At 46.9% G+C, this 16,101-nt stretch overlaps 1 protein-coding gene across 3 annotated transcripts in view; it reads left to right on the top strand.

Annotated features, from left to right (window-relative positions):
- Window positions 1-16,101, top strand: part of LOC138489441 (zinc finger protein 554-like) — a 225,915-nt gene that overhangs the window by 5,086 nt on the left and 204,728 nt on the right. For all 3 annotated transcript variants that reach the window (XM_069617162.1, XM_069617163.1, XM_069617161.1), the window contains exon 2: window positions 2,337-2,463. In XM_069617162.1, the coding sequence (XP_069473263.1) occupies window positions 2,337-2,463 (127 nt within the window). The remainder of the gene's footprint in view (window positions 1-2,336; window positions 2,464-16,101) is intronic.

Genomic DNA, 16,101 nt, shown 5'->3' with positions numbered 1-16,101 from the left:
CTGTGGCAAACAATCCTTCAAAATAGAGAGTTGAATAGGACCTAAAGGGGAGGACGATTTCAGTGTAAATGTGGCTGCTATAATTTCCTCGGAGGCAGTGGGAAACCCTGCAGCAATGAAAAGCCAGGACACAGCTGAGAGGCAAACCAAGTTATTAGAGAAAGACAAACCGCAAAATACAGTAATACTGAATGACAAGTGACAGGTGTAATCGGTTGTCAGACGAAGCGCTCTGCCGATGTTGGGTCAGAGCTCATCTTATATAGCATGGCAAGTTTCCATGACGTTTGTAGACATTTGGTAATACTAGGAAGCAGACATTTGTGAAGAAGTCTTGCGGTTACATGCAGGTTTCGTTTTGTAGCAAGATCAGTAAACAACGTTGGCTTAAGCAACTGAATACTCTTTATAAGGTGGTATTTGTACACAGCTATGGAAAGGTACTGGGAGCTGGTGTCTCATGGGTCCCCGAGGGCTGCCCTGCCGAGCCAAGGCGGGGTGTGGGCATGACGGGGCAGCAAGAGGCCTCAGGCTAAGACGAGGCTAAGACATGGTGGAGGATCTGGGGCCTAAAGCAGGGAGGGTGATTGCTAGGCGGTGTAGTATCAGGACCATCCTGCCACATCCGAGATAAACACAGTGACCTTGCTTGCAGCTGGCGACTCTTAAAACACAAATAAATAAATAACCCTACTCATTTTAAGAAGGGTAACATTTTAAGGGTTTTACCCGAGATATGTTATACCCGTACCTTTCCACACATGCAACGCATGAATGCAAAGGTCCCCATGTGTCCAGGTTTGATCTTTGAAATCACATTTGGAGCAGGATCGGGCTTCTAGCAGCTCCTCTGCAAAGACTCCCTGGTGCTTTTTTTACTGAACAGTGAATCCTATATAAAGCTGTTGGGAAATGTTCCGACATCAGGAGCAAGGATAACACCCAGGCACTTTGCACTGAAGGAAGAGCTGTAGCACACACACAATCTCCTCAGAGTCCTCTCAGGAAACCGAGTGGGGATCTGTGTAAGGCGGCCAAAGCCGAGCTTTTTAACGGTAAAGATTTGTAAGGGATTGTTAATAAGTGGCCAACCAAGAACACTGTAATTCAGTGGCAGGATGCCTTCGTCTTAGTGCATGGTTGCCCATGCATGCTCTTAGCATGTGGGGAGCAGTATTGCAGCTGTGGACCACATGTTCTCCAGATTCTATGACGATTATTGCAATATTACCTTTGTGAGTAGGAGGACTTGGCATCTGCCAGGTTTTATAAGTGGCATGCAAATAAACCTTGCTGGAGATGGGGGACGTGCCTGCTGTAGGTAACTCATACAGCAAGGGTGCCTATTGATTACCAGTGCTTGGAGCTCCTTTTAAAGGGACAGGAACATGTCCCAACGCAAGGTGGGAAGCCCTTGCCAACAGGCTGGGTCACGGCGGGCTAGGTTAAGGGATGCTCCCCATTCAGCAGCACCAGACCCCTATGGATGTGTCATCCTCCAGCCCAAGAGTCAGGCAGGGTAATTCATTACAGTCTGGAAGTCCAGCCTATGAGCTTGGTCACGTGGGTTGCAAGCATGTCTCAATGGGGGCAGTCCAGCCTATGAGCTTGGTCACATGGGTTGCAAGCATGTGTCAATGGGGGCGCAACACTCTGTAATGGGGGAGCTCTGTAATACTTAACAGACTCCCTGGTGCACATCATAAAACCCACAATACTCACTTTCTTGATGTGCCCAGAATTCAAATTCTCTATGGCAAGAAATAGAAGGTCAGAAGACAGGCCATCTCTAACTACATGCCTAGGATCTGGAACTATATTCAGGCACGCATCAACCTCTCCCCAACATCCCTACATTTCTGGATGGAACTAAATGGTCACTAACACATAGAGGACCTCCTCCTTAACGGATAACATCTTATCCTACATCTCTCCGCGCATCCGACTCCGTCTTCTCCTCCTCCCGATTCTGTCTTTCCCACTAATCAACACTTGTTGCTGCACAATCTTTAACCGATCCGTGATCCTTGTACTGTACTACGTTGCTTTCTAGTTAGCTACATACTTAACAAAACCTAAATACAGCAATAGCCTTTTGCTGCTTTTGAGTTTCTCTTGTAGATGGTCGCTGTATCTTCTTTCTATAAAAACAAGATATATGCTTACTTGAAAATGATTTGCAGCTATTATTACAGAAAGATGAAGATATAAGGACTGGTAAGGGACGGTAGTAAAAGAGGGAGAAAGGGTTAATTTAAGATTAATGCACATTATTTAGGTTCTGTAGTTCACTGAATGGAATTAGTAAATAATTGATGTCGTGTGTTCTTCTCCAGGCCCATGTCACCTTCCATGACGCTCCTGCCTGTTTCTCTGAAGAGGAGTGGACGGTTTTGAAGGAGTGGCAGAAGGATCTTTACCGGAATGTGATGAAGGAAGTTCACCAAGCTCTGCTCTCTCTGGGTAACGTTACACCCCTGATGTTTAATTACTGTCTATGTAGTAACTGCCTTGTTATTTCAGACTCTCAGAATGGGTTCTGCTGTGCTGTCTTTTATAAATGTACTTCTTATAAAATGATCTCATGCTCCTTACATCATAGTTCATGTGCAGGGGAGTCTGGACGCTCCATATTGTGGCAACATGGAGGCATGAGGAGTGTGAGCCATGAAACACAGTGCCTCTGACAGCTGCTGAGAGAGCAGGCGAAAGGGCACTGTGCTTGAACAAAGGGAAGGCAGTGTCAGTATTATGCCTGAGAGAAAGTGCAGCAAGAGACACCCCTGGGAGAAGCTGGAAGGAGGCAAGAAACACTCTAAAAATAAGTTCTAAATGTATGTTAGTTTGTTCTGGCTAAAATTATCAGGGCTAAATTATTCTGTGTAAGGAGATGTAGCCTGTCAGTGTTGCCAATACTTCTTGCAGGAGCATGGCAAAAAGAATTGCATATTTTTGGACCTCTCTTCTAGTGGCTCAGTAAAGATAAATAAAGTGTTGAAATTGTACTCTCGTATGTATATTATCAGTGAATATGTAGCAAAGGTGCTAGTGTTCCTAGCATCGTTTTTATTTATGTTTTGCAATTCTTTTTTGAAAGGAGTACCTGTAGTTCTTGCTAGTTGTCTGCAGACCCTCATGACACGAATGAAGCACAGAACGACAATGAGAAATGTTGTGTTTGCTTGTTGTCCTGTATAGGGCTTACAAGCTCCAGGTGCACTACTCTCTTTGTATGTTATTGGTCCTTGCTCATAATTGTTCAGCTGAGGAGATGGTGTAACTCCCTTATATGGGAACCAAAGTAGCGGCCAATTAATCACAATTGTGACTTTAAAAATAAATAAATCATGTGCAGTGTTTCAAAGTCCTCTGCCTGATAAGGGGAGAGTTCTAGTGGGGTGACTCCGTGGGCATGCTACTTCCCCAAGCTAGCGGGTGATAAGCTTGGAGTTGGTGTGTGGAGGATGCCTGGCTTACCCTCCCTTCCGATTGCACGGGGCTGTGGTATAACGGGTATGATACTGGTCTTTTAAAGGCCGCCATTCAGTCAATGGGGGTCATTCCGAGTTGGGCGGTACGGATTTTCGGGCACCGGTAAGGATGCCGGTGCCGGTAAACCCTTATCGCCCTATTCCGAGGTCCCTTAGCGGGTCCCAGCAGGAACGGCTGGTCTGACCAGCATTTCTTTATGGGACCCGTTAAGGGACCTTGGAGCTAATAACGGGCCCGCAAATTGCGCCTTCCAAATTATTAGCACCTTCCCCATTCCCATTGAACCCTATGCGGGCTCAATGGGAATGGGGAATGGCTTACTGAATGGGGAGTTACCGGGTCCTCCAAGGTCAGAATGACCCGGTAAGTCCCCATTCAGAGAGACCCGGACCCGGGTTTGGAGGCAGCCATGACGCTAATAGCGCCATGGCTACCTCCAAACTCGTAATGACCCCCAATGTCTCCCCAAATCCATTATGCAGTTAATGTCCCCTTTGTCACAGCAGAGACTGCAGCCTTAATGTTGTGCCCCCACAGTGCACTGCACATGGCCCCTTTAATGGCGTGGTTCTTAGACCTGAAACGAATGCAAAGTATGGTGCTTGGCAAAAAGCTGTTCAGCGCAGGAGACCGATCAGACCTCAGGATCTTTCTCTAAGACCTATGAGACTCACTGAGCACACCGAGCCAACCTCAGAAGCACTTTTAGATCACCTGGGCGGCTTGCAGAACAAGGTCATGTACTTGGTACAGTCGATAATACTACAGAAAGCTTGTGGACCACGAAACTAAGGCTCACAGTGGGCTCACTTATCACCCCCAGATGCAACCTAGAAAGTGAAACCATCACATCAGGCCCCTTACAGTCTACCTGAGGCCATAGAGCACATAGTAGTCAAATCCAAGATAGTGAGCACACCATGTAAAGGCTTGTTCTGCTCTACAGCCTCACATTGAGGTCAAGTGGGTCCATAGCTAATCACCGGGCCTTAATAAATTAAGAGACACAGGCGAAGACCCTCACCCAGAGTCCAGACTAGGTGGGTTAGGGCTTTCGCCACCCTGCTTAGTTTCAAGTGCCCATCAATCAGGGAGACTGTTTCGAGGAGGGAAGTCAGTGTCTGGAGATGGAGTCAAAGACTGAAGTTCAAAAGGAGTTGAACGAAGGATCTTGCAGAAGAAGTGAAGTGTGGTGGAACTCGGAGGACAGTGGGAGAGAAGGCACTAGAGGTGGTGGGTGAACATAAGGTGGTGATTAAACTAATTAAGGAAGAAGTTGGGAGCTAGAGACTGTGATGAAAAATGCTCACCTTCCTGTAGACACCTAGATATTCTGTGTGTGAATTACATTTTCTAAATGGTGCTAAATGACAATAACGGGGTCTTGATCTCTACGCATGGTCCAATAATCTAGAAATTCAAGGGACTTGAGGATCCATTGAGGGATGTGGCAGCTGTCCTTGGTCCCTTGTTTGCTTCAGTGTTCATATTGAATCTCTGATTAACATCTTCAGCCAGATCTCTGACTCAATCCCAAGGCCACGTGGGGAATCTACAGTGCAGGTAAGGTGGTTTACCGGGGCTGTATCAGTAGGGCTGAACCCTAACTGGAGACACTCCAGAATGGGAGCTGCTGAACCCCCATCCAAATCCCTGTCTATGCCATGACCCCTAGTGACCTAGGAGACTTGGATATACAGACTCTATATATTATTATATTGTTCTATGATAAAATAAAACTCCTGTGCATATGTGTGTATCGTTGAGCTGAAGATATAGTCTTTTGCAAAACCATGGACTTGGGAAATGCTTGTTCCTCTGAATACCTTGGGTTCATATGTTTTCTGAGGGACGGACAGGGGATTAGCCTAAGTATGGAGAAGCGCACCAACTACAGAACCAACACCAGTGGTCCGCAGATGCCTTTTTATCTAGAATAACCCACAAGGCGGGGAAAGTTGAACCCCTAGGGCCTCATCGTCATTACTCCAGCACCGTTTCCCGGGAAAAGCAAACGGACAAATCCTAGGTAAAATATTTATCAAAGAGGAAGGTGTCACCGAACTACAGGGGAAGAATAGTCCTACCTGTGATGCAGGAAATGGCCTCTGTATCCTTGTCCTTTACTGCTTTTTATCCTGTGTTCTGTCGTGTTTTCCGCACAGGAGTTCGTGTGGGACTCCTGGCGGTGCAGCTCTCTCTTTTGGTTTGGTGAACAGACCCATGGGATACCCTTATGGCAGCCCTGCCTCTGTCCCTTCCCCCTGACTGGCTGTTGGGTGGAAGTTCCATACATGGTAATGTGGGGAAGTGCCGACCAGACTGGCTGGAGCCTTCTCATAGACCGTATGTTGTGGGTACGTCTGTGGGTGGGACCTGGATGGAGTGTGTGACGAATACGCATTCTATGTTGTGGGTGTCTAGTATCTGGTGTTTGACACAATGGGCCTCATCACGAGTTTGGCGGTAATGGAATTCCCCATTCCCCACTGAGCCCATTCGGGAATGCCCCATTCCCCATTGGGCTCAATGGGGAATTTTCACGCTCTTACCGCCTGCTGATTTCCCGCCGGCGGTAATAGCGCAAATATTCCGCGGATTGCCCCCCAGCTCAGAGTTGGGAAGAAATCCGCCGAAGCCCTGATTTGGCAGACCCTTAAATCCGGCGGTAATAGCGCAACCGCCGGATTTAAGGGTTACCGCCAAACTCGTGATGAGGCCCAATGACTGAGAGACAACTGCCCGAAACCGGTATGAATGCATTATGGAGTGTTGAATGGCTCGGTACTTGTCCCAATACACATAACTTGTTGTGAGTGTCTTGAGAGAAGAGAATGGCCTGAATGCACAGTGTGCCTGATTGGCTGCCTGCCTGCATGAATGCCTTTTGTCGTGATTGGATGCTTGAGTCTGACCCAGCGGAATGAATGGGAGATCAACAGTATATCTGGGGACCTCTCACTGCTAGGAATCGTGTTTAGAAGCTGAAGTCCACTACAATGAGTAACTGAAGCTTGACCTTGAAGCCCGGCTGGATGAGAAGAATAGCTGTTGCTCTCCTTCACAATCTGAAAGCTGCTGTGCCTCCAAGGACTGACCCAGAGAGGACCTGGTAAGGCGCCCTCTTCCCGAGCTACGAGGGACCATCACGCACCAGCTGATCTTTGCCAAAGCTCCCTGGTAGACAGACCTTCGACAGGCTGCTGACCCGATACAGGGACTGCTGCGGAACTCCAAGGAGAAGCGCCCGGACTGTTGTCCGCCACTGTCGACGACCGCCGTCGCTGACTGGAGCCGCTGTGCTCCCTTTTGCCTAAGAACTTCATTTGATCCAAGGACGCTCTCGTCCGCATCGTCGCCGCTGTATCCTGCTGGAGAAGGTCTGACTGTCGACGCGCCGAGGAGCATCCACCAGTGGGTTTCCCGCCACCCAAAGACCACAGAGACGCCGACGACTCTACGCCCTTGCTGGGCCACAGTTCTTCAAACTCTTTGCAGTCCAGAACTATCGACACTGAGGTGCCCCGCACGCCTCTTTCTTGCAGGACGTTTACGCTTCCCCGTCAACGAGCACCGATAAGAATAAAGCTGCCACTTCACCGTCGTAGCTCGACCTATTCTCCGTCGGACGTTCGACGACCCGTGACTCCTGGGAGGATACTCAAGAAGGGCCGTTGATTTCCCGACGAGGAACGCTGCAACGCCAGGTACTTTGGGGTTGCAGAACTATTGGGAAGGCTGTTGAGAACAATATATGGACTGGGCTTGTATCTTTATTCTACAGGTTGCCCAGGTGGGGGGGATCTCCACACAGAACTGTGTTTAACGGTAGTTACCAGTATTCTGCCAATTGTTCAATCATCTTGCTTTCCTTCCTCTCTCTACTGCTGGTTTCCTCTTTATGTTGATCTGTGTGTCATTATGACCGTATGCACTTTAATGAGATCTGATAACGTTTGTGGTACCACTTTAGAACTGTATATATTTACCATTGTTGATTTCAGAGCACAAAGTGAGTTATTGTGATAGTGTACGTGACCTTGAATATTAATTATATAAAGACTGTGTTTTTAACCGATACAGTGTGTGGACATTCCTTTGTGGGTGCGTGGGGACTACACTGTACTTAAGAACCAGCCTGCATCACCTCCTGAGAAGCTAGGCCTTGATTGCTCGACGACGTACCAATAATAGAGAATCTTGGCTGGGGTCCTCTGTGCCTCTCCTCTACCATATAGAGAGCAGAAGTACAAACCACCCCCCTCCGGTCTTTACACTACCTTACTGAGGGCTGCCCGAAGCCAAGTGACAGAGAAAGCAACTCAGGGATGTACAAAGGTTATGCAACGCAAACAAAGGTGTCACTCTCGAGAGTGGATGAACGGCAAGCTGCCAGGGACGTCAGAGTTGAGAGCTACGCAATTGCGGATAATATAATTTACTGTACAGTACACTTTAAGTTCCCACAAGTGGGAGAATAGAACACAGTGAAGCCTGGAAGAAGACCTTGTGGTCGAAACGCGTGTCGGCTGTTTTCACTTTCATTAAAATATTCCATTAATCTAAAGTTAAGGTGTATGCGCAGTGTGGTTGTGAATCCGTTGTACAGAAGAATAGTCCTACCCTACTGAGGGCTGTCCTGAACCCAAGTGACAGAGAACGCAACTCAGGGAGGTACAAAGGTTGGGCAACACAAACAAAGGTGTCACCGAACTACAGGGGAAGACTAGTCATACCCTACTGAGGGTTGTCCCGAAACCAAGTGATGGAGAATGCAACTCCGGGATGTACAAAGGTTGGACAAGGCAAACAAAGGTGTCACCCAACTACAGGGGAAGAATAGTCCTACCCTACTGAGGGCGGTCCCGAAGCCAAGCGTCACAGAATGCAACTCAGGGATCTAGATTTGGCAAATGTACAAAGATTGGGCAAAGCAAACAAAGGTGTCGGAATAGTAAATGTGGAGGTTCACAATAGTAAATAAAAGAAAATCCTTCTTGCATAACCATGTTTTTCACTAAAAGTCTCTCTGGGTCTCACCAAGTCACATTCATGTAGGCATGTGAAGAAGTCCCCTGCCTGGGTTTAGGGACCATAAAACGGGGTATCTCAGGGGCCAGTGAATGGTGGGCTTGGGGGTGGTAAAGGGAGGACCCCTAGTTACCTCCGTTTGTCCCCATTGCAGGTCAGGGGACAGTCACAGAACCACATTCTATTTACCTCCTCGCCAACTGAGTGAGCCGGAAGCTCTCTCTAGGCAGATCCAACATCCTGAACAAATGCTTCACTTTATCCAAAGTCAATTTGATTAACACAATATTAGTAGTTAATAATGTTACTACCTAACCTGCGGTATCGGAGAAGCCACTTCAAATTCCCAGAGAGGTGCTCCATGAGCTCCGGAGCCCAGCATTTGATTCAGTGTTCCAAGTTTGTGGATTTCTAAATGCAGATTTTAGTATGTGTGATACAAAGTTACCACTTCATTGTCTCCTGGCACAATATTCTCTCACCAAAGATGCAATGGTGCGAGTTTACAATGAGCCAGAATTTGGAAATACATACAGAGGTATTTAAAAGCTTACCAATAGTTGTTTTAAGCATACCATTAACAGGCTGAAGAAACAGGAGCTCTGGATCCTGTGTTGGCAGGAAGGGGAGAGTGAAATCAAGTCTGGCGGACAGCCCAGATGAAGGTTTGGTCTGGGCCCCAGAGCCACAAGTGAAACCAGGTACACCCTGGAGCAACAACCAATCCTGCCTCATCTCTAAATACAAGTAAGGTGCAGATGGGCCCAAACAAGAGAGTAGAGAGAGCGCACTGTAAAGCCCAGAGACCTCAGTTAGCTTGTTTGGATTGTTATAGTAGGCAGTTGTGGCAGATGGTTGGAGGTTGATGTAGAGAGGTAAGAGGGCTTGTGAGGAGAAGTTGGAGGTGCTGGAGGAGGGGTATCGAGGATAAGGTACAGGGAGGGGTGGCAACATCAATGAAGAAGGTCGCACAGTGAAGGAGGAGGTAGTAAAAGCATGAAGGGAAGGTGGTACATAGAAGCAAGAGGCAGTAGAAACATGAGAGGAAGGTGGTGCACAGGACGAAGAGGCAGTAAAAGCACGAGGGGAAGGTGGTACATAGAAGCAAGAGGCAGTAAAAACATGAGAGGAAGGTGGTGCACAGGACGAAGAGGCAGTAAAAGCACGAGGGGAAGGTGGTACATAGAAGCAAGAGGCAGTAGAAACATGAGAGGAAGGTGGTGCACAGGACGAAGAGGCAGTAAAAGCATGAGGGGAAGGTGGTACATAGAAGCAAGAGGCAGTAGAAACATGAGAGGAAGGTGGTGCACAGGACGAAGAGGCAGTAAAAGCACGAGGGGAAGGTGGTACACAGGAGGAGGAGAAGGGGTGATAGCATCACATAGAGAAGGTGGTGCACAGCAACAAGAGGTAGTAAGAGCAGGATGGAAAAGTGGTACATAGAAGGAAGAGGTAGGAGAAGCATGTTATCGGTCACACTCTGGACCTCATATTTGCCTCCCTGTTGCTTGTGAAGGGTTTCCCAAGTCATCCCCTTACCTGGCCAGACCACTATGCTGTCCCTTTTACAATTCAGACAGTTGGGCAACCTAAAAAAAACTTTACTCATAGAATACCTACTTTGAGACGTAATTGGGCAAGAGTTGACCATAGCTTGGTTTCCTCCAAAGTTGTTCTGCAGCACGCCAATGCCCTACACGATTCGGGCCCTATGCCCTCGGATATAGTTAGGCTGGCTAATGCTATGGAGGCAGAGGCGGACGAATTTGGCACCATTTCAAATGATGACAAAATCGCCCCTACACTTGCTCCCTGGTACACACCAGCGCTTTGTCTATACGCCTTGCGACCCGACTGGCAGAGCGGAAATGGAGAAAACATTATGATGCTCAGCTGTGTGAAGGCTATAAGCAACAACGCACAGCCTATCACAAAGCCCTGAATGCAGCTAAATCTATCCTATTCAATTGGGGGTAAATGCCCCAAAAAAGCTTTTTGAAATAATGCAAAATTTGATGAAACCTGGTACTAATATTGAATCAGCTAGCTCACAATCACTATGTGATGCTCTCTAAGAATTTATTATTAGCAAAATTGAAGAAATCAGGAGAGACATTACGGAGAAAGGGAATACTGAATATAGTACCTATATGACCACTGAAAGTGGAATTTCGGCAGAGTAGTTAAAATGGCAGCTTTTTTTCTGCCTTTGCATTAACGAATGAGGAGGAAATGAGTAAGACGGCAGCAGGAATAAAATCTGCATCCCCTCTTGATGACATCCCCCTGCATTTACTAAAACTAGCACTTGAGGACTTTTATGACACCTTAGCCGCAGCAGTGAATTCATCTCTGATGTGGGGTCAAATTCCCAATAAATTAAAAGAGGCCTTGGTGATGCCTTTAATGAAGAAGCCGTCCCTAGATGCTTCAGTTTTAGCAAATTATCGCTCTATTTTGCTTCTTCCCTGCCTTATGAAGGTATTAGAAGCTGTGGTTACTCCGCAATTGAGGGCGTTCCTCGAAGGGCATAACGTCTTAGATAGCTACGAAATGGGCTTTCGCCCATTGATGGGAAATGAGTCAGTCCTAGTATCAGTACTTGATGGCCTTTCCATTATCAGAGACGAGGGGGGCTCGGCAGGTCTTATTTTGTTGGACCTGTCGGCCGCCTTCGACACGACTGACCGTGGAATTCTAATATCGAGATTACAGGAAGCAGGGTTTGCAGGGGCAGTACTGGACTGGTTTCGTGCCTTCCTGATCTCACGTTCTCAAACAGTTTCTCTCAATCCTTACCATTCGCCCTCAGTGGCGATTACTTGTGGTGTCTCACAGGGTTCGGCCTCGTCCCCCTTACTCTTCAATTTATATATCCGCCCACTGGTGGTACTTATTCATTCGTTTGGTTTCAGGGATTCCTCCTATGCGAATGACACCCAAATTTTTTTTAGAATGGATCCGTAACAGGCAGATGGGAGTAAAAGATTAAAAAACTGTATGGACTCCATCCGGGACTGGATGGAGGCAAACTGGCTTAAGTTGAACGGCGGGAAGACCAAGGTCCTGATCACTGGTCTGTCTGAGGTGGCTAGGGGATGGGCCGATGACTTCTGGCCACTATCACTTGGTCCTTTACCAGAACCAGACAGAGTGGTTCGAAATCTGGGTGTCAAAATACAGGAAACATTATCTATGGAGGCCCAGGTTAACACAGTATGTGGACTGCGGTTCCTTAAACTTAAACAATTGAAGAAAGTTCTCCCTTTTGTCCCCGATAAATTTAATGCACAGATAGTGGCAGCGTGCGTTAATGGTAACATTGACTATTGCAATGCTATCTATCTATTTAGCACAACCATCGTACCTTATCCAGCGATTGCAAGTGCTGCAAAATGCTGCAGCGCGTCTGGTGAATCACATTCCACCTGGAGCAGGTGTAACCAGGGCTCTGCAATATCTTCATTGGCTACCTATTGAGGCTACGGTTAAATTCAAAGCTTTGTGTATGATTTATCGGGCGCTGAATGGCAAAGGATGTCTAGCCATTCAGGAGAAGCTCTGTACCTACACTCCCGGACCGTCATTGCAATCGTCCAATGCTGCATTCTTGCATGTACCTAAATACAGGAAAGAGCGGCTGGGCGGCCGTGCTTTTTCTGTGGCCGGCCCTAATCTTTGAAATTCTCTGCCTCACATTTAAGAACTACGGTCGACTTTCTATTTTTTAAGCAAAGGCTTAAAACCCTTCTCTTCTTGTGAGGTGATCTCTCGGTCTCTCCATCCGGGATCTGTGTTTACGCTCCATGATGCCTTTGGAGACAGTGCGCTATACAAGTAGCTGATGGAGAAGGTGGTGCAGAGAAGGAATAGGCAGTAAAAGCATGAGGAGAAGGTGCTACACAAGAGGAGGAGAAGGGGTGATAGCATCACATAGAGAAGGTGGTGCACAGCAACAAGAGGTAGTAAGAGCAGGATGGAAAGGTGGTACATAAAAGGAAGAGGCAGTAAAAGCATGAGGGGAAGGTGGTACATAAAAAGGAAGAAGCAGTAAAAGCATGTGGTGAAGGTGGTACATAGAAGGAAGAGGCAGTAAAAGCACGAGGGGAAAATGAGGAAGAGGCAGTAAAAGCATGAGGGGAAGGTGGTACATACTAGGAAAAAGCAGTAAAAGCACGTGGGGAAGGTGGTACATAGAAGGAAGAGGCAGTAAAAGCATGAGGGGAAGGTGGTATATGGAAGGAAACGACAGTAAAAGCACGAGGGGAAGGTGGTATATAGAACGAAGAGACAGTAAAAGCATGAGGGGAAGGTGGTACATAGAAGGAAGAGGCAGTAAAAGCACGAGGGGAAGGTGGTACATAGAAGGAATAGGCAGTAAGAGCATGAGAGAAAGGTGGTGCATAGAAGGAAGAGGCAGTAAATACAAGCAGGAGGGGAAGGTGGTACACAGAAGGAAGAGGCAGTACAAGTAGGAGGTGAAGGTGGTACACAGAAGGAAGAGGCAGTAAAAGCAGGAGGTGAAGGTGGTACATAGAAGCAAGAGGCAGTAAAAGCATGAGGGGAAGGTGGTACATAGAAGCAAGAGGCAGTAAAAGCATAAGGGGAAGGTGGTACATAGACGCAAGAGGCAGTAAAAGCACAATGGGACAATGGTACATAGAAGGAAGAGGCAGTAAAAGCATAAGGGGAGGGTGGTACACAGAAGCAAGAGGCAGTAAAAGAATGAGTGGAAGGTACTACATAGAATGAAGAGGCAGTAGAAGCACAAGGGGAAGGTGGTACATAGAAGGAAGAGGCAGTAAAAGCACAAGGGTACATAGGAGAGGCAGTAAGAACATGAGGGGAAGGTTGTACACAGGAGGAGGAGACATTGTGATAGCCTCAAATAGAGAAGGTGGTACAGAGAAGGAATAAACAGTAAAAGCATAAGGGGGAGGTGGTACATAATAGCAAGAGGCAGTACAAGCATGAGGGAAGGTGGTACATAGAAGGAAGAGGCAGTAAAAGCATGAGGAGAAGGTGGTACATAGAAGGAAGAGGCAGTACAAACATGAGGGGAAGGTTGTACACAGGAGGAGGAGACATTGTGATAGCCTCAAATAGAGAAGGTGGTACAGAGAAGGAATAAACAGTAAAAGCACAAGGGGAAGGTGGTACATAGAAGGAAGATGCAGTAAAAGCACGTGGGGAAGGTGGTACATAGAAGGAAGAGGCTGTAAAAGCACGAGGGGAAGGTGGTACATGGAAGGAAGAGACAGTAAAAGCATGAGGGGAAGGTGGTATATAGAATGAAGAGACAGTAAAAGCATGAGGGGAAGGTGGTGCATAGAAGGAAGAGGCAGTAAATAAAAGCAGGAGGGGAAGGTGGTACACAGAGGGAAGATGCAGTACAAGTAGGAGGTGAAGGTGGTACATAGAAGCAAGAGGCAGTAAAAGCATGAGGGGGAGGTGGTACATAGAAGCAAGAGGCAGTAAAAGCATGAGGGGAAGGTGGTACATAGACGGAAGAGGCAGTAAAAGCACAATGGGACAATGGTACATAGAAGGAAGAGGCAGTAAAAGCATGAGTGGAAGGTAGTACATAGAATGAAGAGGCAGTAAAAGCACAAGGGGAAGGTGGTACATAGAAGGAAGAGGCAGTAAAAGCACGTGGGGAAGGTGGTACATAGAAGGAAGAGGCTGTAAAAGCACGAGGGGAAGGTGGTACGTGGAAGGAAGAGACAGTAAAAGCATGAGGGGAAGGTGGTATATAGAATGAAGAGACAGTAAATAAAAGCAGGAGGGGAAGGTGGTACACAGAGGGAAGAGGCAGTACAAGTAGGAGGTGAAGGTGGTACATAGAAGCAAGAGGCAGTAAAAGCACGAGGGGGAGGTGGTACATAGAAGCAAGAGGCAGTAAAAGCATGAGGGGAAGGTGGTACATAGAAGCAAGAGGCAGTAAAAGCATGAGGGGAAGGTGGTACATAGACGGTAGAGGCAGTAAAAGCACAATGGGACGATGGTACATAGAGGGAAGAGGCAGTAAAAGCATGAGGGGAGGGTGGTACACAGAAGCAAGAGGCAGTAAAAGCATGAGTGGAAGGTGGTACAAGAAGGAAGAGGCAGTAAAAGCACAAGGGGAAGGTGGTACAAGAAGGAAGAGGCAGTAAAAGCACAAGGGTACATAGAAGGAGATGCAGTAAGAACATAAGGAGAAGGTGGTACATAGAAGCAAGAGGCAGTAAAAGCATGAGGGGAAGGTGGTACATAGAAGGAAGAGGCAGTAAAAGCATGAGGAGAAGGTGGTACATAGAAGGAAGAGGCAGTAAAAACATGAGGGGAAGTTGGTACATAGAAGCAAGAGGCAGTAAAAGCATGAGGGGAAGGTGGTACATAGAAGGAAGAGGCAGTAAAAGCATGAGGGGAAGGTGATACACAGGAGGAGGAGACATTGTGATAGCCTCAAATAGAGAAGGTGGTAGAGAGAAGGAAAAAACAGTAAACGCATAAGGGGAGGTGGTACATAATAGCAAGAGGCAGTAAAAGCATGAGGGGAAGGTGGTATATAGAACAAAGAGACAGTAAAAGCATGAGGGGAAGGTGGTGCATAGAAGGAAGAGGCAGTAAATAAAAGCAGGAGGGGAAGGTGGTACACAGAGGGAAGAGGCAGTACAAGTAGGAGGTGAAGGTGGTACACAGAAGGAAGAGGCAGTAAAAGCAGGAGGTGAAGGTGGTACATAGAAGCAAGAGGCAGTAAAAGCATGAGGGGAAGGTGGTACATAGAAGCAAGAGGCAGTAAAAGCACAATGGGACGATGGTACATAGAAGGAAGAGGCAGTAAAAGCATGAGGGGAGGGTGGTACATAGAAGGAAGAGGCAGTAAAAACACATCGGAAGTGGGAAGAAGTGGCTGTTGGGCTGTTAGGCGGCAGGGGCAGCAGGAAGATTTCCTATGTTATAATATTATAACCAGGTAACTATTGTTTAGCATGCAACCTATTGTTTGTTTGCATTTGGGTCACATTGTGAGCCTTTTGTCATATCTTTACTTGCCCCGAGTATGGCAGAGGGGCTGCGTAGTGTTAAAAAAAAAAGAAAGTTTATTACATTTAAAAAAAACAGAGTTTGACTTTACTAATGTCAAACCATCTTCTGTAATGTATCCAATTTCGTCACCTCGAGAAGAGGTAACTGATCTTGAACTCCCTCTTGATCCCACTCAAAGCAGCTCTTTGCTCTCTGAAAACTTAATGGTGGCCCTGAGTTCGGAAAGCAATGTTAAGAGCAAAGGTACCCATGTCCCAGCTTCTTTTGAGTGTATTAAAAAAACGGATCAGACAAAATTTACCTGAATCTAATGAATTGGTCTCCCTGCTGACAAATTCCATGATGGAGGTCAATCATAGTCATGATCTCCAGCAATCCAATGAAGAAGTCCCTGTTGATCTAGCCCTTGAACAAATCTTGCAAAACAAATCGGTCTGTGAATACCGCTTGGGAGATTCCATCAATTAACGTGGCTGAAAAAAACATAGTTTCTAAATCTGCATTAGCATCTATATCTGTCAAAGAAGCTAATAAAATTTCCCCTAGGGA

Source organism: Ambystoma mexicanum, chromosome 9, assembly GCF_040938575.1.
Source record: "Ambystoma mexicanum isolate Mex_15411 chromosome 9, UKY_AmexF1_1, whole genome shotgun sequence".
Taxonomy (NCBI): Eukaryota; Metazoa; Chordata; class Amphibia; order Caudata; family Ambystomatidae; genus Ambystoma; species Ambystoma mexicanum.
This window is presented reverse-complemented; position numbering and strand designations above follow the sequence as displayed.